General features: G+C 41.2%; 1 protein-coding gene across 2 annotated transcripts in view; it reads left to right on the top strand.

Moving 5' to 3' along the window:
* The first annotated feature begins 3,762 nt into the window (after positions 1-3,762).
* LOC113451614 (alpha-2-macroglobulin-like) overlaps positions 3,763-23,688 on the top strand; it is an 85,921-nt gene continuing 65,995 nt past the window's right edge. The window contains exons 1-8 of one of the 2 annotated variants that reach the window (XM_087928495.1): positions 3,763-4,474; positions 8,694-8,865; positions 9,001-9,166; positions 12,228-12,280; positions 12,768-12,788; positions 14,017-14,185; positions 16,007-16,091; positions 18,384-18,501. In XM_087928495.1, coding sequence (XP_087784621.1) covers positions 4,380-4,474; positions 8,694-8,865; positions 9,001-9,166; positions 12,228-12,280; positions 12,768-12,788; positions 14,017-14,185; positions 16,007-16,091; positions 18,384-18,501 — 879 coding nt within the window. In that variant the 5' untranslated portion in view covers positions 3,763-4,379. The remainder of the gene's footprint in view (positions 4,475-8,693; positions 8,866-9,000; positions 9,167-12,227; positions 12,281-12,767; positions 12,789-14,016; positions 14,186-16,006; positions 16,092-18,383; positions 18,502-23,688) is intronic. The other variant, XM_087928496.1, reaches the window with a different exon arrangement.

Genomic DNA, 23,688 nt, shown 5'->3' with positions numbered 1-23,688 from the left:
GGCATGGCTTGTATGTAAATATTATAAATATTTATATACATATTGATTTGTTTTATTGAAAAAGAGCAACTTTTACCCAAAATCAGGCAAAACAGGCAGGCAGATTGAGTTACTCACAGAATCACAGATTCATTCAGAAATCTATCTATCTGCCATCGGCTAGCTCAGTCTGTCATGCAAAATTTGCTTGCAACCAAAATAGAACCTTCAGTCTTAAGGGAGGTTTGGCTGTGCTTAAAAGCAGAGCCGAAGAACTAAAGGCTAGCTAGAAAGCAAGAAATCCAACCATTTCCTGCTTCCTAGCTAATTTAAAACTCCCGGCACAGCAGAACAGCTGAGGGTTGGAAAAAGGAAAAATAGCAATTTAGCAGGCAAGTTTGCTGGGTAAGCAATGAGTGGGTGGGGAAGGTTCCCGTGGGCCATGTGGGCAGCGCAGCCTTCTGTTTCTGCGCAGCCTGGATTAATTGCTCTGGGGGGGTGCTCTGAGGGTGAGATTTCTCTGCGGCCCACCAAAATTTTCTTGCGGCCCACCGGTTGGCAACCGCTGAAGTAGATCACAATCTATTCCTTCATAAGCTAGAAAAAAGTGGGATAGATAGCTTCCCCACCAGATGGAGTTGCAACTGGCTGACAAACTGTACTCAACAAGTAGTCCTTAATGGTACTATGTCTACATAAAGGAAAGTAAGCAGTGGGGTACCAAAAACTTCCATCTTAGTCCTAGTACTCTTCAATATCTTCATAAACAATTTAGATGAGGGAATGGAAGGGTAACTGTTCAGCAACAGAGTGGTCAATGTCTGGAATACTCTACCTGACTCTGTGGTTTCTCCCCCAAACCCAAAACCTATAACCTTAGGTTGTCTACTATTGACCTCACCCCTTTCCTAAGAGGTCTGTAGGGGGAGTGCATAAGCGCACCAACGTGCCTACCGTCCCTGTCCTATTGTTTCTTTTTTTCTTATTCGTATCCTTTTCATGTATTCATAAACATGTTTATACTTATACCTGTTATCTAATAATCACTTGGCAAAATAAATAAATAAATTTACCAAATTTTCAGATGATACTAAGCTGGCAGGAATAGCTAACATCCTAGAAGAAAGGCTCAAGATCCAGATGGACCTTGACAGACTTGAACACTGGGCCCTATCTAATAAAATATAGAAAAAGGTAAAGTCCTACACTTAAGAAAATAAAAACAAAAGTACACCCGGGTGAAACCAGGCTTAATAGCAGTCTTAGTGGAGTCTTAGTGGACAACCAGGCAAACAGAAATTAGAAACATGGAACCATAAGAAAAGGAATAATGAAAAAAGGGAGGCTTGTTAAAATGCATAAGCAAATATCATTATTATGATTATTATGATAGAATGAATATCGGTACAATGAATATTGTTATAAACACTTTGATGATTATTTCTTAAAACTATTTGTACCCAGACAACACACTGTTTAACCAAAAATTGAATTTTTATATGTTATAGAATAAAATAAAAATATGCAAAAAAAAAAAAAAAGGAAGGATGCCAACAGCTGCCCAACCTTTGGCTGAAAGTCCATGTAATCTAAATATTATTTTAAGGAATCATAGCTATTTACCTACTCCCCCTGAAACACTTTGTTCCTTTGCCATAGCAGTTATCTTTTCTTTTATCTGATCCATCCGGAGGAAGGTTGATGAAACACCCAAATGATTAATTACATTCCAAAAACTCCCGGTCTTTCACAAGAGCCAAAGTTTCCTGGGCCAGAATGTAAAGCCAAGGATAAATCTGTTGGTTTCCCCACCAAAAAAACCAACAGCATAGAAAAAGATAAACAAGAGACCGCAAGACAAGACCAGCATTGCTGCACAAAGAGCTTTCTGACTAATTGAGAAACAAAAAGGACAAGGATGAAAAAAAGAAAGAAGGGCATATAAACTCAAATAAAATATCAGCAAATATCCCAAATCTGCAAGGATGAAGTCAGAAAGGCTAAGGTTCAGAGTGCAAGAAATGCAAGAAAAAAAAAATGTTTCTTTTAGACTTTAAGGAATAAGAAGAAAGTCAAGGAAAGGATAGATTCACCAATGGGAGGAGATGGCAAGACGGTGACGGCAGGAAGAAAACAGAACTGCTTAATTATTTAAAACACAAAATAACAATAAAAACAACAGAACCAGGTTGGAACAGAACCAGGTTGATATTTCTTCCCACAATCCCGAGTAAAGAAGACTGGAAACACAACTAGATGAACTAATTCTACTTTATTGTAAGGCTATATTAAAGTATCTTGGAAGTCTGAATATATATTCTACTCTGTAGAATAACCGAATAACAAGTAAGGGACTTTGGAGGTCTTCTAGTACATCCCCCTTTTCAAGCAGGAGAATATTCCGGACAAACAGTTGTCCAATCTCTTCTTCAAAACCTCAAGTGTTGGAACACCCACAACTTCTGGAGATGATGATTCATTGCTCTAACCATCACCGAATTTCATCTTAGTTCTAGGTTGGAACTCTCCTTGATAAGTTTCCATCCATTGCTTCTTGTTCTGTCTTCAGGTGCTTTGGAAACTTGTTGTGGCCACTGCTTGTCTAAAAATCTAGTTCTGGGATGCTCTAAACCCATTTCAAGAATGTTATAATTGCAGCTGTTCCTCTGAGTTTGAGTTTCCACAATCGTTGATTTAAATGACCTTTAATCAAAGACTATAGAAGTCCCTATAAATAAGTGTATAATAATTAAAAGAGTGGGTTAACATGAGAAGGAAAAACGGGGAACAATCGACATTCAGACAAAGAAAATGCTGCATGTTAACCAGTTTGCTAAATCACATAAGAACAAGGCATGTAGGACAAGGTAAAATTGCAAAGTTGCAAGTCTTCTAAGTATCTTACCTGGTTCTAAATCTTAATAAAACAAAGGAAATCATTGTAGATTTTAGAAAGAGCCAACATAGCCATTGACTTTGCTTGTCAGAAGGTTGCAAAAGTTGATCACATGATCCCAGGACACTGAAACCATCATAAATATGAACCAGTTGCAAAGCGTCTGGATTTTGATCACGTGACCATCAGGATGCAGCAATGGTGTAGATGCGAAAAATGGTCGTAAGTCAGTGCCCTTGTAATTTTGAACGATCACTAGTAGGAATTGTGAGAGCGATCTTGGAGCCCTAGTGGACAGTCACTTAAATATGAGCCAGCAGTGTGCTGCAGCTGCCAAAAAAAGCCAACACAGTCCTAGACTGCATTAACAGAGAGATAATATCAAGATTGCAAGAAGTGATAGCATTGCTTTAAAGTGAGACCCTAGTGAGACCACTCTTGGAATACTGCATCGAGTTTTCATCACCGCGATACAAAATAGGGGCGGAGGCCCTACAAAGCGTGCAGAGAACATCAACAAAGATGATAAGGGATCTGGAGGCTAAATCTTTAGATGAATGGCTAAGGAAACTATGGATTTAGTCCTAGTGGAATAATTTAGTCCTAGTGGACATTCATTAAATATGAGCCAGCAGTATGTGACAACTGCCAAAAAAGCCAACACAGTCCTAGGCTGCATTAACAGAGGGATAGAATCAAGATCATGTTAAGTGTTAATACCACTTTGTAATGCTTTGGTAAGACCACACTTGGAATATGCATCCAGATTTGGTTGCCATGATGTAAAAAAAGATGTCAAGATTCTAGAAAGAGTGCAGAGAAGAGCAACAAAGATGATTAGGAGACTGGAGGCTGAAACATAAAAAGAAGAGTTGCTGGAATTGGGTAAGTGTAGTCTGATGAAAAGAAGGACTCAGGGTGACATGATAGCACTCTTCCAATATCTCGGGGTTGTCACCAATAGGAGAGGGGGTCAACCTATTCTCCAAAGCACCTGAAGGCAGGAGAAGCAGCAATGGATGGAAACAAATCAAGGACAGAAGCAACCTAGAAGTCAGGGAGAATTTCTTGGTAGTTAGAAAAATTCATTATTCAGTGGAATAGCTTCCCTCCAGAAGTTGTGAATGCTCCAACACTGGAAGTTTTTCAGAAGAGATTGTACAATAATTTGTCTGAAGTGGCATGGGGTTTCCTATCTGAGCAGGAGGTTGGACTAGAAGACCTCTAAGGTCCCTTCCAACTCTGTTATTGTACTCTACTAAACGAACTGCGTTAAGTGAAGGACTACATTTTACTTATTGTGTTGTTTCCGCCTCCACCCCTTTGGCCTTGAACGCTGGCAAGGATCCACTGTTGGGCTGGAAATAAAAACTGACCCCATTTCTGGGTTTTACCTCTTCTTCCACACAGACTGTTTGCAGAGAGGCAGTCAGCAACCAGACCTGAAGAGGGAACAGCTCATACTTTTCAGCTCAGCTCCGCAGCCAGCCTCTTCCTCAATATTATGGGGGAAAGCTGCCAATGTGGAAAAAACCTCTTCCTTCTCCTTCTACTGTCCGTCCTTCTCAGGATCAATGTGGCTGCTACCACCCCACAACTGTAAGTTGCTTTCTGCTGGCTACTTCTCTTTCTGTCTTCTTTGGCTGGGAAAGATTTAGGCTTGAAACTCTGCTCTGTTTTATTTTTAAACTAAGCATCTCTCAGTCCAGGATTTTCAAAGGGAAACTTAAGGAGCAGTGATGCTTCAGAGATATTTGGTGGTGGGACCGGGGAGAGGGGTAGGTGGGGGGGAGACAGCAATAGTGGTGTCCCCCAAGGCAGTGTTCTAGGACCAACTCTCTTCATACTCTACATAAATGACCTCTGTGATCATATTAAGAGCAACTGCGTTCTTTTCGCTGATGATGTAAAGCTGTTCAATACCACAGACAATACTGCTACCCTTCAAAAAGACCTTGACTATGTATCGGAATGGTCAAACAAATGGCAACTTCAAATCTCAACAAATAAATGCTGTGTCTTACATATTGGCAAAAAAAAAAAATAAAGCTGAATAGTCAAGATCTTGTTGATGATCCAAGCTCTGTAAAGGACCTTGGAATACTCATCTCTAATGATCTAAGTGCTAGAGCCCACTGTAACTACATAGCCAAAACCTTAGACTGTCTACTATTGACCTCACCCCTTTCCTAAGAGGTCTCTAGGGGTTTTGCATAAGCACACCAACGTGCTTCCCGTCCCTGTCCTATTGTTTCTTTTATTTTTCTTATATGTACCCATTTCATGTATTCATAACTATGTATGCACTTATACTTATTATCTTGTAAACAATTGACAAATCAAAGAAATAATATATATATATATATATGTATGTATGTATGTATGTATGTTTGTTTGTTTGTTTGTTTGTTTGTTTGTTTTCTGATGAGAAAACAGATGAGATTCTGCCGAAACATTGCTACAACTTTAAAAGCACAACTATAATGACGTGGGAAAATATCCGAACAAAGCTGAATACTATCTATCTATCTATCTATCTATCTATCTATCTATCTATCTATCTATTTTTGGTTATTCGGGTTTTCTCCCGCGTAAGATTGGAAGTATCTAGGCAACGTTTTGATGAAGTCTCATTCATCATCTTCAGGCTTGTGTCTTCGGCTCTGTGCTTCTCAGAGTGCTCAAAGTTCTCTGTGCTTCACTCTGAGAAGCACAGAGCCGAAGACACAAGCCTGAAGATGATGGATGAGACTTCATCGAAACGTTGCCTAGATACTTCCAATCTTACGCGGGAGAAAACCTGAATACCATCTATCTATCTATCTATCTATCTATCTATCTATCTATCTATCTATCTATCTATCTTTGGTTATTCGGGTTTTCTCCCATGTAAGATTGGAAGTATCTAGGCAACGTTTCGATGAAGTCTCATTCATCATCTTCAGACTTGTGTCTTCAGCTCTGTGCTTCTCAGATATATATATAGAGAGAGAGAGCACCTTTGGGACATCTGAGAGATTAGTTTTTATTTTGGCTTTGAACACTGAGATGGCATTAGGAAGTGGAGGGATACCCACCTTATTTAACTGAGAAGGGACCCCATCAAATGCAATGCAACTTTGGAGCGTAATGTACAGGATATACTCTTTGAGGGAGATGGGTGGTTCAGAAATGTGAAAGATAAATAAGTAAAAATAACATAAAATAATCCTAGACTTCTCCCAAGTTCTTGGATTGACTTGTGATCTTCATAGTGTGGTTGCAATTAACAATTTCAATAACCATTTTGACCCAGGAATTAATCCTAACTAGTTCAAACTGTCTCTCCTTTTGTTTTCCTTCCTGATCTATGCAAGAGATTGCTTTGGCCTGGATCAGGCTGGCCTATCTCCTTCTGCCATTACTTTTTGCAATGCTCAAATCCTTTTTTTCACTGACAGTGTGAGTGTCAGCATTCCAGGAATTATAGCCATCGCAAATCAGAACTCTGAGCAATTCAATTCCTCAAAGAACAATTTTTTTTTGAAATACCATCCTGGTACAAACTGGTGAATAGCCAGTTCTGAATCTTCCTAGGCTTTTCACAACCTTAAAAGAAAAACTTTCCAGTCTTCTCAAAACAATAAATCATATTGTCCAATCTGGATACTAGCTGGTTGCCTGGTAACAACTTTCTCCTCCTCCTGGAGCCAGCCAGCCGTTGGAATGCCCTAGTTAAGTTAATTAGCCAGACTGACACATTTAGTACCACATTTTCCCGAAAATACACCATAACCAGAAAATAAGCCCTAATGTGTCTTTTGGAGCAAAAATTAATATAAGATCCGATCTTATTTTCAGGGAAACACAGGTACACATACATACACAAAAACACACACACTCATGTTTGTGAGCACACTGGCCCACATTAAAAATGAAATTCTGTTGCCAGCCCTCAAAAGAAAGTATATATATTTCTGATACACATACATAACGCACATATACACATTACACACATACGCACACACTGTATATAGCTTGCATATATGTAGTCCTTAATGGTACGACGTCTACATGGAGGGAAGTAAGCAGTATTGTACCATAAGGTTCCATCTTAGGGCCAGTACTCTTCAATATCTTCATAAATGACTTAGATGAAGGAATAGAAGAATAGAACTCATCAAATTTGCAGATGATAGTAAGCTGCCAGAAATAGTTAACATCCTGTTTGATAGACTAAGGAGCCAGATGAATCTCGACAGACTTGAATACTGGGTCCTATCTAACAAAATGAAATTCATTGTAGAGAAAGGTAAAGTCTTAAGTTAGGCAGGAAAAACCAAAAGTACACATACAAATTAGGTGAAACCTGGCTTAGTAGCAGTAACTGTGCATGGGATTGGAGTCTTAGTGGACAATCAAATAAATTAAAAAGATGGTTGATAACCATTTGTCTGAAATGATGTAAGGTTTCCTGTCTAGGAAGGGGGTTGGACTAGAAGATCTCCAAGGTCCCTTCCAACTCTGCCATTCTATTCTATTCTAAATATTGAGCTAGTAGTGTGTGGCAACAGCCAAAAAAAGCCAATGCAATCCTAAATTGCATTAACAGAGAGACTGAATCAGGATCAGAGGTGGTATTCAGCAGGTTCTGACCAGTTCTGGAGAACCGGTAGCGGAAATTTTGAGTAGTTCATAGAACCGGCAAATACCACCTCTGACTGGAGATTTTACAGTGTCCCTCCCCTGCCACACCCACCAAGCCACGTTCACAGAACCAGTAGTAAAAATTTTGAATCCCACCACTGATCAGGATGAAGTACTAATACCACTCTATAAAGCCTTAGTAAGACCACACCTAGAATCCTGCCTCCAGATTTGGTCACCACACTATAAAAATATATTGAGACTCCAGAAAGAGTGCAGAGAAGAACAAGAAAGATGATTAGGGGACTGGAGGCTAAAACATAGAACGAACGGTTGCAGGAACTGGGCCTGGCTAGTCTAGTAAAGAGAAGGACCAGGGCAGACATGATAGCGGTCTTCCAATATTTGAGGGGCTGCCACAGGGAGGAGGGGGTCAAGCTATTTTCTAAAGCGCCTGAAGGCCAGACAAGGAATAACGGATGGAAACTGAACAAGGAGAGATTTAGCCTGGAAATAAGGAGAAACTTTCTGACAGTGAGAACAATCAACCAATGGAACAGCTTGCTTTCAGAAGTTGTGGGAGCTTCATCGCTGGAAGCTTTCAAGAGACTGGACAGCCACCTGTCATAAATGGTATAGGTCTCCTGCTTGAGCAGCGGGTTGGACTAGATGATCTCCAAGGTCCCTTCCAATTCTGTTATGCTGTGATTCCCCAGTGAGCATGGGAGATGAAATTCATCCACCTTAAAGATGCCAAGGTTGCTTTATAGATTTGTATTGATGAAGACTCACTATTCCAGGCCAAAGGGTTAGAGTTAGGCAACTTCATCAGTCAGAGCAAAATTAGCTAGGCAGAGTCAGAAAGTCATTGGAAGGTACCAACTCTCACCACACCAACTCCAAGGGCTTCTCCCCAGATTGCAGCCAATTTTGGGAAGAAACCCCTGAAGTTAGTGTGGCAAAAATTGGTACAAATACAACAACTCTGACTCTTCCTGACTAATTTTGCCCTGACTGATAAAGTTGCTTGGATGAGCAGCAAAATGCTTCAGATTAACAAAGATGGTCCAGTGTCCATGATTCAACCTTTTGACACAGATTTATCTCCACCCACAAAGAGCCAAATCTCAGGAAACCCTTTTGTATTTGCTCTGCATATTTCCTAATATGAGCCCCTGCCCCTCTTTTCAAGGCGATATGTGGCAGTAGTACCCAGCATAATCTACATGGAGACCACTGAGAACTTCTGTGTCCAGATAAACAATCTGAACGAAACACTCAACTTGACCCTCTTGTTGGACTCCGAGGTCCTGAATCAAGTGACGGTCAAAGAAAAAGATGTATTTCAATGTATTCCTTTCCAGGTAAGTCTCTTTCTTGCTCTCCCTCCCTCTCCCCCTTAGGTTGTTGCATTCAGCATAATGCAAACACAAAGCAATAGATCATCATGACAACAATACCTCTCAAACCATTTGATTTTGTCTCTTTTCATCCTGCAGATTCCCAGGCGGAGCAACATTTCTCCTCCATCAGAAGCCATTCTTGAGTTGACTGGAAATGGCTTGACCCAGAGTTTCGAGAACCGCAAAAGAGTGCAAATCGAGAAACCAAAGCATCTGGTTTTCATCCAGGCAGACAAAACAATCTACAGAGCAGGACAAGAAGGTAAAGAGTGACTCCAATCCTGAAGTCACTGCAAGAAGGCTGGGATACATACTATGCCCAAAACATACTTGCATCCATACGCCATTAAAATAAGGTTCTGTTGACAGATGGACACTGAGGACTAGCATTTTGAAAAGGCTGGCTCCAGGATCACTGGCTCTGCTTCCCAAGCCCTCACTTTACACATGGCTCCGTTTTAAGATTAAGGTTCTTTTAAAAAGTGTGTTTTTTGGGGGAGGCTGTGGGGGAGCTCCTAAAATTCTTGTTTTTCTAACCCTTCCAAAACTTTATTGTTACAATTTTTACAGATTTTTTAAAATAAATTTTAGAATTTCCATCGCTAAGCCAGGTGATTGTTAAGCGAGTCGCAAGGTGTTCTCACCAAACCGGCACACTTTCTCTTTCTGCTCTCTTCCGTTTCGGAGCTGTCCCAACTTCAGCAGCTTTAATGGCTGCCTCTCTGCCGCTTGCAAGTAGAGCTTCTCCTGGATCAACCAGGGACTTTGCAGTATCCCTGGGATCTACAGGATGCGCTCTTCACTATCGCCGTCTCTTCGGGATGGTTTAGATCCATTTGGACCATCCAGGGGCAAAGATATCGGCTGCCATCTCAGACCTCCGAGATTGCATGCCGTATCATCGCGATGCCAGCGACGCCCTCTTCCTGGTCCTTTTTGGTTTTCAAAACATTCCTCTTTTTAATAGCCTCCTCAGATCTCCAAGTTTTAATTCCCATTTTTCCCTCCTTCACTTTGATGTTCATTCTCCAATTGTTCATTAGAGCTGTCCCCTTCTTTGATCAGCTCCTCCCCTTCTGGCACTCCTTGTTGTTCTTCATACTCCAGGATTGTCATTTCTAATGATTGTAAGGCAAGACAGCACGACTCACCTCTTTCATGTAGCATTTCTTTTTACATTTCTTAGTTCCAATTTTAACCCCCAAAAAAGTTCTACCATTTTTAAACACTTCTCTTATATTTTCTTTATCTCTTTCTTTAGTCTTTAGGTTAATTATCCAGTAGTTTAATTCGACCAGCGTCTTTGATATTTATTTCCAATGACCAGCTCTTATTAATTCCTCTTTAAGTTTTTCCCAGGTTGATCAAATAGTCCAATATCCATAAATTTAAGTTTATGTCAAGATCACTAAACAATTCCAGAGTAATTTCTTCACACTTCTTTATTTTAATATTCTGTATTTCCACTTTCCACTTTTCAGGGTTTCTATCTTATTCTAATAAAGTTTCTCTTATTTTGTATCAAATTCCTCTTTTAAAAGAACCAGGTGTTTTTTTTCCTTTTTCAAAGAGTCACTAAATTTTTCCTTTACCACTAGATGACACTCTCTGCTATGTCTGAATTCCGCCCTTTTCCCCCACTTTCTCTTCTCTATTTAGGGCTTTTAGATTCCAAAAATCCAAATATCAGTTACTGTTATTGTTTCCTTTTTTTTTTGGCACATCCAAGTTCAGCTTTGATTAAGCCTATTTAGTGACAAAATCATATATTATCCAGTTTAAACAAATCTTTTTTTTTTGACTTCCTCCTTTCAAAGTTCAAAGCCACTTTCAGCCGTCAATTTTTTTTTTTTTCATTTTCTACTGGTCGTCGCTTTTACTATCTTTCTTAGAAATTTCTTAAGATCTTAATTCCAGGGTACCTTTATTTCCAGAAGTTGTGCCTGATTAGCCCGGTTTTCACGCTGTCCTCTTCTTCACTGCTCCATCACAATCTTTGTCCTGGTTAGCTCTTCTTCTTCAGGGTGGCCATATTTGACCACTGCTACAGACCCTCTTCAGAGGGGAGTATGCCTAGCCAGGGAGGGGAAATGCAGCTCCCCTCGACCCAGCTGGCGGTCTCCCCTTTCTTCAAGACCCCTACAGGGTGATTTTGTCCCCCCAAAACAGATGTTCAGAGCCCTCCAACAAGAGAGCACATATCGAAGCCACACACAATCGCAGTCTTCGGTCCATCAGCGAAGAAGATGCCACTGGAAGTCACATAATCAAAATTTAGATGCTTGATAACTGACTCATATTTATGAAAATTGCACTTTGTGTCCCAAAGGGATGTGATCATTTCTTGAGACTTTCTGAAGAGCGAAGTCAATCGGGAAGAGTCAGATTCACTTAACAACCAACCCTAACCCTAACTTATCAATTGCAGTGGTTCATTTAACAACCTAGGAAAGAAAGGTTGTAAAATGGGGCAAATGTCACTTAACAAACATCTCACTCAACATAAATTTTGGGCTCAATTGTGATCGTAAGTTGAGGACTACCTATATGTAATCTGGAGATGACCTGTAATCATTTTCCAACACCATCTACTGAGTGGAATAGAAGCAGGATAAGCATAACCACGTGACTTCTTCGATGTCAGGAGTCCTCGTTGTTCTTCCCCAGTTGACTGGACCCTGCATTTCATCAGTGAAAACAGACTAACCAGAATGTCTCCAGAGGAGGGCAACCAAAGGGAAGGGGGATAAAAAGATCTATGATAAATGACTGGAGATAGTGAGTATGCTCGTACCTCAGTGTAGAGAAGACTATGTGGAGGTCTGACAGCGGTCATCATGTATCTCTTAGCTGCTCAATTTGGGGGTGGGGGTGTCTTTCTAGGAGACACAAAACAATGGTTTAAATGTCAGAAAGGTACATTATGATTGTGCATCAGAAAAAAAAGTCTTAATGGAGCTGGATGGGATTGACTACCCAGGAGGAAGGATTAATGGAAGAATTTAAACAAAACAAAACCAATCAGGAATGCTGCAACAGTGTATTACTGCCCTGGGCAGGGATCAAATTAGTGTTTTTCAACTGGAGCAGCTTGAAGATCTTTAGACTTCAGTTCCCAGAATTCAACAGCCAGCATGGAATCTTCTGGAAAGACCCTATGGCTGGCCGGGGAATTCTGGGAGCAGAAGTCCACACATCTTTAAATTCTCAAGTACGAGAAAACACTGGACTACAGTAAATGATCTCCAAGATCCCTTCTATATTTTAATGTTTCTATATTCAGTGGCTACTTTTCCCACATATTCTCCCTCTGTCTTTTGCAGTTAAGTTTCGCATCGTCTCTATGGATAAAGATTTACATCCCATGAAGGAGGAGGTAAATTTGGGGGTGTGGGGGGGTATTAAGACAGACAGAGATGAATGGCATCTCCGTGAGAAAACCTTCAATTCATGCTCTCCCCGGAGTCAATTCCCCTTCAGGGGAATTGTACGGACCCCTCCCTCCTCACATATAACATTGAACTAAGTGTGTGTGGAGATACTCCTAAGTGAAGACTCATGGAGTAATTGAAGGCTTAGTGCTGAGCTTAAATCTACTCTTAGTCGTGAAAACCGGCTGGGTGACCTTGTGGCTAGGCACTGTCAACCAACCAACCTCACAAGGTGGTTGTTATGGGTATGTATGTGGGAATTCCAAGAGTAGTCCCATGAGGTAAGGCAAGATACAAATAAATACACATACAAACCATAATGCGACATAAAAGAATCTCCCATGTCCCTTTTTTCTACTTTTTTTCTTTATCCTCATTTTTATTCCTTGGTATCTCTGATTTTCTTGTGCTTTTTTTTTTTTGTCTCCATAGTTTCCAGTTGTGTACATCCAGGTATGTGCTGAAAGGCCATAGCAGTGCCAGCTCCATGGCTGATTGGACCTCATGAATCTCTGGATGGGAGGCCACCAGGAAATCTGAGGGATGCAGGCTCTTGGGAAATCAAAATGCCAAACCATTTCCAGATTGTTGCCCAGAAAAGGATTCAAGGATATCTCTTCTTGATGAGGGAGAGAAAATTTTTAAGTAGCTAATACTGAGTCCCATTTCACTTAGTTAAGAATGGGGCTATTTCACCCAGTCTCAAAAGTAGCAAAACGAGGGATACTTTGTCGTTGACAGGTCCATTCCTATCTTCTTTACTAGGAATTGGGCTGAATGAGAGCCCTCTCCTTGCATTTGATCACAGAAACAGTAACATCGATCAAGGAAATCAACTAAAAACATGAATCAACTTCCTGCATAAAGTAGTTCACAGGTTATTTAGTGCTACCATTTCTGAGCTGCAATTCCTCAAGATGGCAGCAGAATGGTGAGCTACTCGGTGAATACATCCCTTCCATCTAGTGGTCCTCTGAAGTAATGCAGTGCTGATCTGGCAACCGGCCGAGAAGCTTGTTTTGTTTTGCTCCCTTCTTTCTTAAATTAGTTGCTCTAAAGTTGTGAAAGTGTTCAGGGAAATATGTCGCAGACTCCCTCGGCTTGTACAATCTGAGCTCGAACATCCCTTTGTCCAATGGTAGGGCCTTCTTGCTAATAGCAATAGCACTTAGACTTATATACTGCTTCACAGAGCTTTACCCCCCTCTCTAAGCAGTTTAGAGTCAGCATATTGCCCCCAATGATCTGGGTCTTCATTTTATTGACCTCAGAAGGATGGAAGGCTGAGTCATCCTTGAGCCTAGTGAGGTTTGAACTGCCAAATTGCAGGCAGCTGGCAGTCAGCAGAAGTAGCCTGTAGTACTGCATTCTAACCACTGTGCCACCACGGCTCTAAGACCTATAGCCACCATCTTGAACTTGGGGCCTTCAGAAAATTAGGGAGCATAACTCCCCGAATTTCCAGCCCAGCACAGCAATTGTCCTTGCTGGGTGCAGATGTTGCAGAGTTTAATCCTAATATATATGTGGGCTTCTGGAAGGCTGTCATATCTAAATACATTGCTAATAGCACTCGGAGAATGGGATTGTAGGATTGCGTTGTCTGGGTCATGAACCACTGATTCTAGAACAATGGTCGGTTATGGTCAACCTTTTGAACTTGTTATCTTGTTCTTTCCAGGATCCCAAAAACAACCGGGTGTTCCAGTGGAGAGATGTGGAGACTCCATTGGGCATAATCCAGCTTTCCTATTCTCTGTCTTCTAATCCCCGCTTGGGCACCTACAAAGTGGTGGTAGAGAAAGACTCTGAGAAAGTTGCAGATTACAGCTTTGAGGTAGACGAATATGGTAAGAAGGGGAGATCCAATTTACCCTTCTTTTCTTTCTTCCCCCAACCGTCCTTCCTTTCCTCCCTCTCTCCTTTTCTTCCTTCCTCTTCCATCCTTTTTTCCTTCTTTCCTTCCTTCCTTTTCTTTTGGACAGTCCAGATAATACTGTCTTAATGAATTAAGGTTTATTTGTCCCAAGAAAGTTGTAGCAGCTTAATCTACACACTGAAGTTTGAAAATTTAAATGCCTCTTCATGTTGAGCTGGTAGATTTAAAAAAAATCATTACTGCTAGAATATTTATATTTAGGATTTTTTTTAAAGGATGGAAAAAGCAGGATGGAAATGGAAGGAAGGAAGGTAGGAGGGAAGGAGGGGAAGAAAGAAAAGGAGGAAGGGAGGGAAGAAAAGAAAGAAAAAGGGGGAAAGAATGAAGGAAGGAAGGAAGGAAGGAAGGAGAGTGGGACAGAGGGAGGGAAGGAAGGAGGGAGGGAAGGAGGGAGGAAGAAAGGAAGGAGGAAAGGAAGGAGGGAGGGAAGGGGAAGAAAGAAAAGAAGGAAGGAGGAAATGAATGGATGGATAAGTAAGTAAGCAAGCAAACAAACAAACATTTGGCAATGAGGGATTTAGCAGGCCAGAGACCTTACAATTCTGTTTATTCAGTTTAATTCTAAGGCTCAATTTCTCCAACAAATTTCACATTGATATGGTTACTCAGCTAAATTAACCCATTTTCTGAGATTAGAGATAATGATTTACCAGCTAATCATATACAGATCACATAGGAATATGGAGTCTCTGGGCCAGAAATTTAAGATAGTGGTTGGGACAGTGGGATTGAAGGTTCACTCAACCCCCCCCTCCCCCCAATCCCTGCCCCCAGGTGAAACTAATTCAACGGGTTGAACTTCTACAAAACATAAGCCACCAAAACAAGAACATATTACCTAAGATTGAAGCCAAACATTTTAGAAGTTTGTCCAAATGGAATTGTTAAATTCATTCTCGCATAATGTTTACTGCTTTCTTAATGCAAGGTTTAATTTAGAATAGAATAACAGAGTTGGAAGGGACCTCCAACCCCCTGCTTAGGCAAGAAAGCCTACACCAGGGGTGAAATTCAACCACCTTGGCCCACCTCAGGAGAGGTGGTAGGGATGATTTGAATTGGTAAAAAATAGCCCCAATCACCTCTGCTTGCTATTACTATACCAAGCCACACCCACAGAGCCGGTAGGGAAAACTTTTGAATTTCACCCCTGCCCTACACCACTTCAGATAAATGACTATCCAATATCTTTTAAAAAACTTCCAGTTGTTGGAGCACTTACAACTTCTGGCGACAAATTGTTCCACTGATTAATTGTTTTGTCAGGAAATTTTTCCTTAGATGTAAGTTGCTTGTCTCCTTGATTAGTTTCCACCCATTGCTTCTTGTCCTGCCTTCAGGTGCTTTGGAGAATAGCTTGACTCCCTCTTCTTTGGGGAAGCCCCTGAGATATTGGAAGACTGCTATCATGTCTCCCCTAGTCCTTCTTTTCATTAAACTAGACATACCCAGTTCCTACAACCGTTCTTCATGTTTTAGCCTCCAGTCCCCTAATCATCTTTGTTGATCTTTTCTGTATTCGTTCTAGAGACTCTCAACATCTTTTTTACATCATGACGACCAAAACTGAATTTGTCTTACTTACAACTGACTTTTCCTTTCAGACCTCAATTGTCTGGCCAATTTCTCCCCTCTCCTTAGTCCTCAAAGGAGGTCACAGGAGAGAACTGGACAGTTGTGCTTCCACAAGGTTCATCTCATGATTTTCATCCCTTCCCTTTCCTCCTTTTAGTTCTGCCCAAATTTGAGCTTTTGGTGAAGGCCCCAAAACTCATCACAATTGTGACTAAGAAAATAGAAGTCAGTGTGTGTGGCAGGTACGTGATGCTCAACTACTCTCCTTTTCCCATTGTGAGCAGAAGGTGCAAGATTTTCCTGGTGTGTGTTCTGACCCAGCCTTTGCAAATAATGATAGGCTGCTTACTCATGAGTAAAACAACCCCCTTTTCAAAACAGGGTAGGAACAACAGTAACAAAAACCAACTGTAATTAGTCCCAACAAACCTGGTTCTGGCCAACAAATCCGAACTGTTTGCTGTATATGAACGAATGGTTGTCGGTGACAACAGGCCACTCCCAAATCCCTCCTGTTTATTTCTCAGCCTGGGAGGGGCTAGCTAGGGTCTACGTCTTCTTTTCCCTGAGAGCCAGCTTATTGCTTTCCTTTGCTCTCCTTTCCTCTCTACGCATACACATATCTGGGATGAACCCCATCTGTTCCTCCTCCTCACTCAGCTCAGGTCCCCAAAACAGCTGCCTCTCCACCTGGGGGTGGATGGAAGGCCTTGCCTCTGTCTCTGGTGCTGTTTCCTTATCAGAGCCTTCCAAAGGCTCTGAAGTTGGCCCAGGCCCTCCCTCAACCTCCTCCTCATCTGACTCTGCTACTAGCTCTGCTGGCAGCTGACAGGTCACAACAGCAGAAGAAAGGGAGGATGGAAAATCTACTCCTGTTCGGGTTTTGTTCACTTCTTGGTGATTTCATGCCCATATAGGTTTCTTGACAGAAATACGGAAGTGGTTTGATGTTGTTTTCTTCTGAGAATGTCATATTCAATATCCCGGCCTGGGATCTCCTGGTGGCCTCCTGTCCAAATACCGAACAGGCCGTAAGCTGCTCAAGGTTGGCTTTGCATTGCCCTCTTGTGGGGTATAGATATAAAGGCACAATAGTGATGAAGGTGATGATGATGGTGGTAATTTACTACCTTCTGAAGGAAACCGGAGCATAATAATAATAAAAAAACATCTTTTATAAGACATAACAAGATAAAATAACCCACAGGTATAAATGAATATACCTGGAGGTTCTAGTGGCAATAAACCTAATAGATAAATATTGATAAAGCTGGTGAGATAAGATATATAACAGTAATAAGCAGAGTTCCCTTTAAGGCAGCCCAGTCCTAGTCAGGTTGTTATTGTGAAAGGTTGGGTAAACAAGGGTTGTTCAAACAAAGACAGTATAAACAAGCAGAAAGGAAAAAAAATTCTGGCTGCAAGATTTGCTCTTTAATAGTATCGGAAAATTTCCCGAGTCATTCTGGTCTGAGATGATGGATAAATGGCAAAAGGAACAATATAATATAAAATCAATGATAACCTGACGTAATAAAAAAAAAAGATAATTATGAAAGAAAAATAAGAAATGCAGTACATAACAACACAGAAGGTTAAAGCAATCCAAATCAGCCAGACTTAAATATATATGAGCCATATAAATTAAAATTATAAATTTTAAAAAATATGAATACAAGTAAATATATGTGTCCCAGGAGAATGTTGTAGGATCCAATCTGAGTCGTCACCAGGACCAGAGGCTCAGTCTTCTGAGTTTTGGAGTCATGCTGGGGTCCATCCTCAGGGAACTACTCTCTCTCTGTGCAAGAATGTGTGCAACAGGCTGCTCTATGCGAAATATTTATGTAATGCCGAATTGTGTGTATGGCTTTTTGTTGTGAATTAGGGTGTTGATGGCCAGCTATTAGATTGTTGGTTATTGTTTCTCTGGCTATTAAGTCATTGGTTATTATTTCCCTGGTTGGTTCTTGTTTGGAAACAATAATGTAATATCTGGCCATCAATATGCCAATTAACAACTAAAAGCCACACATAACTGAGCACCGTATAAATAGTACACATAGAACAGCTCAGTGACCACATTCTGGAGTGGGGGGGGGGAAGGGAGGGAATGAGAAAGAGAGGGGGGAGAAAGAGGGAGAGGAAAAGAGGGAGAGAGAGAGGGAGAAAAAGAGAGAGGGAGGGAGAGAAAGAAAAAAGGGAGAGGGAGGGAGGGAGAGAGAAAGAGGGAAGGAGAGAGAGAAAGAGAGAGGGAGAAATACAGAGAGGGAGAAAGGGAGGGAGAGAAAGTTTCCCCGAGGATGATCTCCAACCCATCACCGAAAACTTGGAAGACTAAATCTATGGTCCAGGTGACTAACTCGAATTGGATCCTGTAAAAAAACAAACAAACCACATGGCTTCCTTTGAATCCTGAAAAAAAATAACCACATGGCTTCCTTTGAAACCTGTAGGTTCCGTTGATCTTCTTTCTCTATGCAAACCATCTCCCTCTCTGTGTTTTTGTCCATATTGGTGGGTTCTGATTCCAGGTACACCCATGGGAAACCGGTGCCTGGCCTGATGAAACTGAGCCTCTGCCGGCATCCCCCAAAAGTGCCTTTCCAGTGTAATACTGATGAAAGTCTGTGTAAAGAATTTGAAGGCAAGGTAAGGAGGGACATTGAGTTTCCACAGCTGGGATATCTTTATAGACCTATTTTAAACCTATTTCTTTGCTGTTGTTGTTTTTTTAAAATGGGGATTATATTTTCTTGATTCATTCTGGCAAATAGTAGGGAGGGTCATATTCAGACGATTGTTGAGACAATTGAAAATAATTCAGACAATTGAAAATATTCAATGCTTGCTTTATTGAAACTGTATGGAAAAAAATAGCAAAAAGAGACATCATTATCCCCTCATTTTCAAACATGTTTCTTTCAATTAAATTGCTCTGCATTGAAATAAGAGTAGAGTGGAGTGGAGTGGAGTAGAATGAAGCTGAACAGAATAAAATAGAATAACAGAGTTGGAAGCTTGGAGATCTTCAACCCAACTGCCTGCTTAGGCAGGAATCCCTACACCATTTCAGACAAATGGTTATCCAATCCCTTCTTAAACACTTCCAGTGTTGGAGCATTCACAACTTCTGGAGGCAAGTGGTTCCACTGGTTAATTGTTCTCACTGTCAGGAAATTTCTCCTTAGTTCTAGATTGCTTCTCTCCTTGATTTGTTTCTACCCATTGCTCATATGCTTAACTTGACTCCCTCTTCTTTGTGGCAACCCCTGAGATATTGGAACACTGCCATCATGTTACCCCCCCTAGTCTTTTTCCTTAAACTAAACATTCCCAATTCCACCAACATATCCAATTGCTGCATTTGCCCCATTTCTTTTCATCTTAACCATTCCATGTTCTCTTTGATTATGTTGTTAGGAATATAAGTCACCTAACAGGTATTTGGGTTAGAAATATATAAACCAGGATAAACATTTTAAAACTATATCTTTAAGAAAATGCAAAACTGTAATTCGGTGTGGTTTCTCAAACTGCCATAAGATGGAGCCAGAAACCTGGTTTGTCTTAGTCTTAGTCTCAGAAGAGAGTGTGTCTCAGTGAATCTCTGTTTCCTTCTGTTGGAAAGTATTGCCGTTCCTCCATTTTTCCTAATTGACTGATATTCTTGGATTTGATGTAAGTCTGATACTGAACTGTTTTTGACACTGGACTTTGTTACTGGATTATCACTGGATTGAAAACTGACTGATCTTACCTGTGAATGACTTTGGACTGCTTATTTTGAACTTTGCTTAAAGCTTTATTGAAAGTAAAACCCTGAGCAGACTGCAGATAGACATTGTTGCCCTTCAAGAGACAAGGCTGTCAGACTCGGGATCTGTTATAGGAGAGAAACTTCTTGTTGATCAGGCAGGGAAAACCATCAAATGAGACTAGGGAATACGGAGTTGGCTTGGCGGTCAGAAACACCCTATTAGGACTCATTACTCCACCTGCTGCAGGAAGTGAAAGTATCCTGTCCCTGCAGTATCCTGTAACCAGCAGGGCTGGTTACTCTTATTAGTGCATATGCACTGACATTATCATCTTCAGTAGAATCTAAAGATGAATTCTACAATGATCTGGCTGCCGCTATTAAGAAAATCCCTGAGAAAGAACCACTGTTTATCCTTGGCGATTTCAGTGCCAGAATTGGAGCTGACCATAGTTCTTGGCTGACTTATTTAGGTCAGTTCGGTGTTGGGAAGATGAACGAAAATGGTCAACGCCTGCTGGAATTTTGCTGCTATTACGGTTTTTGCATTAACAATACATTCTTTCGTACAAAGCCTCAACACAGAGTTTCCTGGAGACATCCAAGATAGAAGCATTGGCACCAGCTCGACTTAATTCTCACCAGGTGCCCCAGCCTTCGCAGTATTACGATTGCACACAGCTAACAGGTTGCTGATTGTGATGCAGACCACTCCTTGGTGCACAGCAGAATAAAACTGCAAACAAAGAGATTGCATCACTTGAAGAAGGAAGGAAGACCACAGATCGACATCAGCAAGACTCGGAATCAGGACAGAGTGGAGGAACTTGCTCAAGCACCCAAGGAAACTCTCCCAGGCCCAGCTGAAACAAATGCATCTGAACAATGGGAACCTTTCAAGAATGCTGTTTATAACACCGCCTCGTCAGTGTTTGGTAAGAAGACCAGAAAGAGAGCAGATTGGTTTGAAGCCCATTTGGAGGAGCTTATGCCAGCCAACGAGGAAAAGAGGAGAGCTTTAATTGCATATAAAGCCTGTTCCAGTGAGTGTAACCTACAGGTTCTGCGAGCTGCTTGTAGTAAACAGACCCCCAGGAAATGTGCTAATGATTACTGGCTGCAGCTTTGCTCTCAGATCCAGAGAGCAGCTGCCACAAGCAACATCAAGGGGATGTATGATGGCATCAAGCAGGCCTTAGGTCCAATGCAGAAGAAATCTGCCCCCCTGAAGTTGGCTACAGGCGAGGTCATCCAGGGCCGAGCACAACAGATGGTACGCTGGGTGCAGCACTACTCTGGGTTGTATCCCAGAGAACATGTTGTAACTGAAGAATTAAATAACATTGAGTACCTTCCTGTTTTGGAGGAGCTTGACAGTGAACTAACTTTAGAAGAACTCAATGGGGCCCTGGATTCCCTTGTCTCTGGCAGGGCACCTGGGAAGGATGACATCCCTGCTGAAGTTCTGAAGTGCTGCAAAGTGATCATCCCCACTGAACTGCGTGAAATCCTCTGTCTTTGTTGGAGGGAAGGTGGAGTGCCGCAGGAAATGAAGGATGTAAATATCATCACACTGTATAAGAACAAAGGCAACAGGGGTGACTGTAGCAACTACAGCAGCATCTTTCTTAGTGTTGTAGGGAAGCTGCTTGCCAGTGTCATACTGAAGAGGTTCCAGGTGCTTGCAGAGAGAGTCTATCCAGAATCACAGTGCGGATTCCAAGCCAACAGGTCCATTATAACATAAGATTTTAGTTTTAGGAGTAGTTTGTTGTGTACCACTGAATCAAAGGCTTTAGAGAAGTCTATGTAGATTGCGTCTATTGTTTTGCTCTGATTGAGTTGTGCAGCCCAGGGGTCACCAACCTTTTGGACCTCAGGGACCACCAAACTCATAATTTTAGATCCCAGGGACCACTAACCGGTTCTGTGGGCATGGTCTAATTTATGGGTGTGGCTTGGTGGTCATGTGACTGGCTGGGCATGGTTTGTATGTAAATATTATGGTCAGAAAAAGGAAAAATAGCAATTTAGCAGGCAAGTTTATTGGGTAAGGAGTGAGTGGACGGGGAGGGTTCCTCGGCCATGTGGGCAGCGCAGCCTTGTGTTTCTGCGCAGCCTGGATTGCTTTGTGGAGGTGCTCTGGGGGTGAGATTTCTCTGCAGCCCACCAAAATTTTCTCACGGCCCACCAGTTGGCAACCGCTGGTGTAGTCCATATATTTTTGTAGTGTAAGAATTGCAGATTACAGGATAGTTTTTTTCTGAAACCAAATTGTTTATTAGAGAGAAGGTTGTTTGTCTCTAGGTGGAGGATAATGGATTGGTTAATAATTGATTCCATGACTTTACAGGTGATGCAGCATAAGGAGATCGGTCTGTAATTTTCAACTAGGCTGGAGTCTCCTTTTTTGAAGGTGGGGATAACCATGGCTTGTGACCATAGTGTTGGCAAGGAGCTGGTCCTGAAAGATTTTTCAAAGATTATGCTTAGAGGTTTGGCTATGGCAGTGGATAGCTTTTTTAAAAAGTAGGCACATATTCCGTCCAGTCCGATAGAGATGGTTTTAGATTGTGTAGTGCTTTTTCAACACTGTCTTCTGTAAAATCGATATGTATTAGATCATTGTAGTTGTCTGTGGTTTGATTAGGAAATACTGGGCATGATCCATTGCTGCTTACAGACACTGAGCCAAAGAATGCGTTAATGTAGTTGGCTTAAATGGTATCGTCATTGCAGTCTTTACCATTAGGTCCTTTTAGGGGTGGGATGGACCTTGAGTCATACTGAAGAGGCTCTAGGTGCTTGCAGAGAGAGTCTATCCAGAATCACAGTGCGGATTCTGAGTCAACAGGTCCATTACTGATACGGTATTTTCCCTTAGACAGTTGCAGAAGTGCAGGGAACAAAGACAGCCACTTTTTGTAGCCTTCATAGATCTTATGAAAGGCTTTTGACTTGGTTAGTAGGGATGGCCTTTATAAAATCCTCCCCAAGATTGAATGTCCACCTCAGCTCCTCAACATCCGCAGGTTCTTTCATGAGGAAATGAAGGGCAGAGTAGTTTTTGATGGCTTAACATCAGATTCCTTTGATATTCAAAGTGGAGTGAAGCAGGGCTGTGTCCTTATGCCAGCTCTATTTGGGATCTTTTTTGCTGACATGCTAAAACATGCTTTTGGAATTGCAACAGAGGGTATTTATTTCTGGACCAAATCAGACGGGAAACTCTGTAATTTCTCTAGATTGAGAGCAAAGAGCAAAGACCAGATGACATACTTGCAGGATTTTCTCTTCGCTGACAATGCTGCAGTTACTGCTCACTGCTGAAGACTGTCAACAAGTTCTGGATCATTTTAGCAAGGCCTGCCAAGATTTTGGATTAAAAATCAGCCTGAAAAAAACACAAGTCATGGGTCAGGATGTGGATTCACCTCCCTGAATTACAATCTCTGCACAAGAACCTGAGGTCATCCATGACTTTGTGTACCTTGGCTCAACTATCTTCGACATTATCTCTTTAGACACTGAGCTGAATAAACATATTGGTAAAGTGGCCACCACATTTTCCAGACTTACAAAGAGAGTATGGCTTAATAAGAAGCTGATGGAACATACAAAGATTCAGGTCTATAGAACCTGTATCTTGGGCACACTCTTATACTGCAGCGAGTCTTGGACCCTTTATGCATGGCAGGAGAGAAAGTTGAACACCTTTCATATGCGCTGTCTCCAACGTATTCTTGGCATCACCTGGCATGACAAAGTTCCAAGTAGCGCAGTCTTTGAACATGTTAGAATTTCTAGTATGTATATACTATTTTTTTTAATAAAATTTTATTAACTTTCAAAAAGAATACACAAACAAAACATAAGACATAAGAACATAAAACATCTTTTCTAACAGCTACTTAACAAAACAAATAAGACATCTCATTTAAGTACAATATAGTTCTAAATTATCACATTTCCACACACAACTTAATATGCATCTTATATATTCAACTTCATATCTTATTACTGTTTTCCACCTTCTTACTATTTCTTCCTTTATTTCTATTCAATTTTATTCATTAAAC

This window comes from Pseudonaja textilis, chromosome 2 (assembly GCF_049901715.1).
Source record: "Pseudonaja textilis isolate UNSWEBS1 chromosome 2, rPseTex1.2, whole genome shotgun sequence".
In the NCBI taxonomy this organism is placed as follows: Eukaryota; Metazoa; Chordata; class Lepidosauria; order Squamata; family Elapidae; genus Pseudonaja; species Pseudonaja textilis.
Note: the sequence above shows the minus strand (reverse complement) of the source record. Positions and strands in the feature narration are given on the sequence as shown.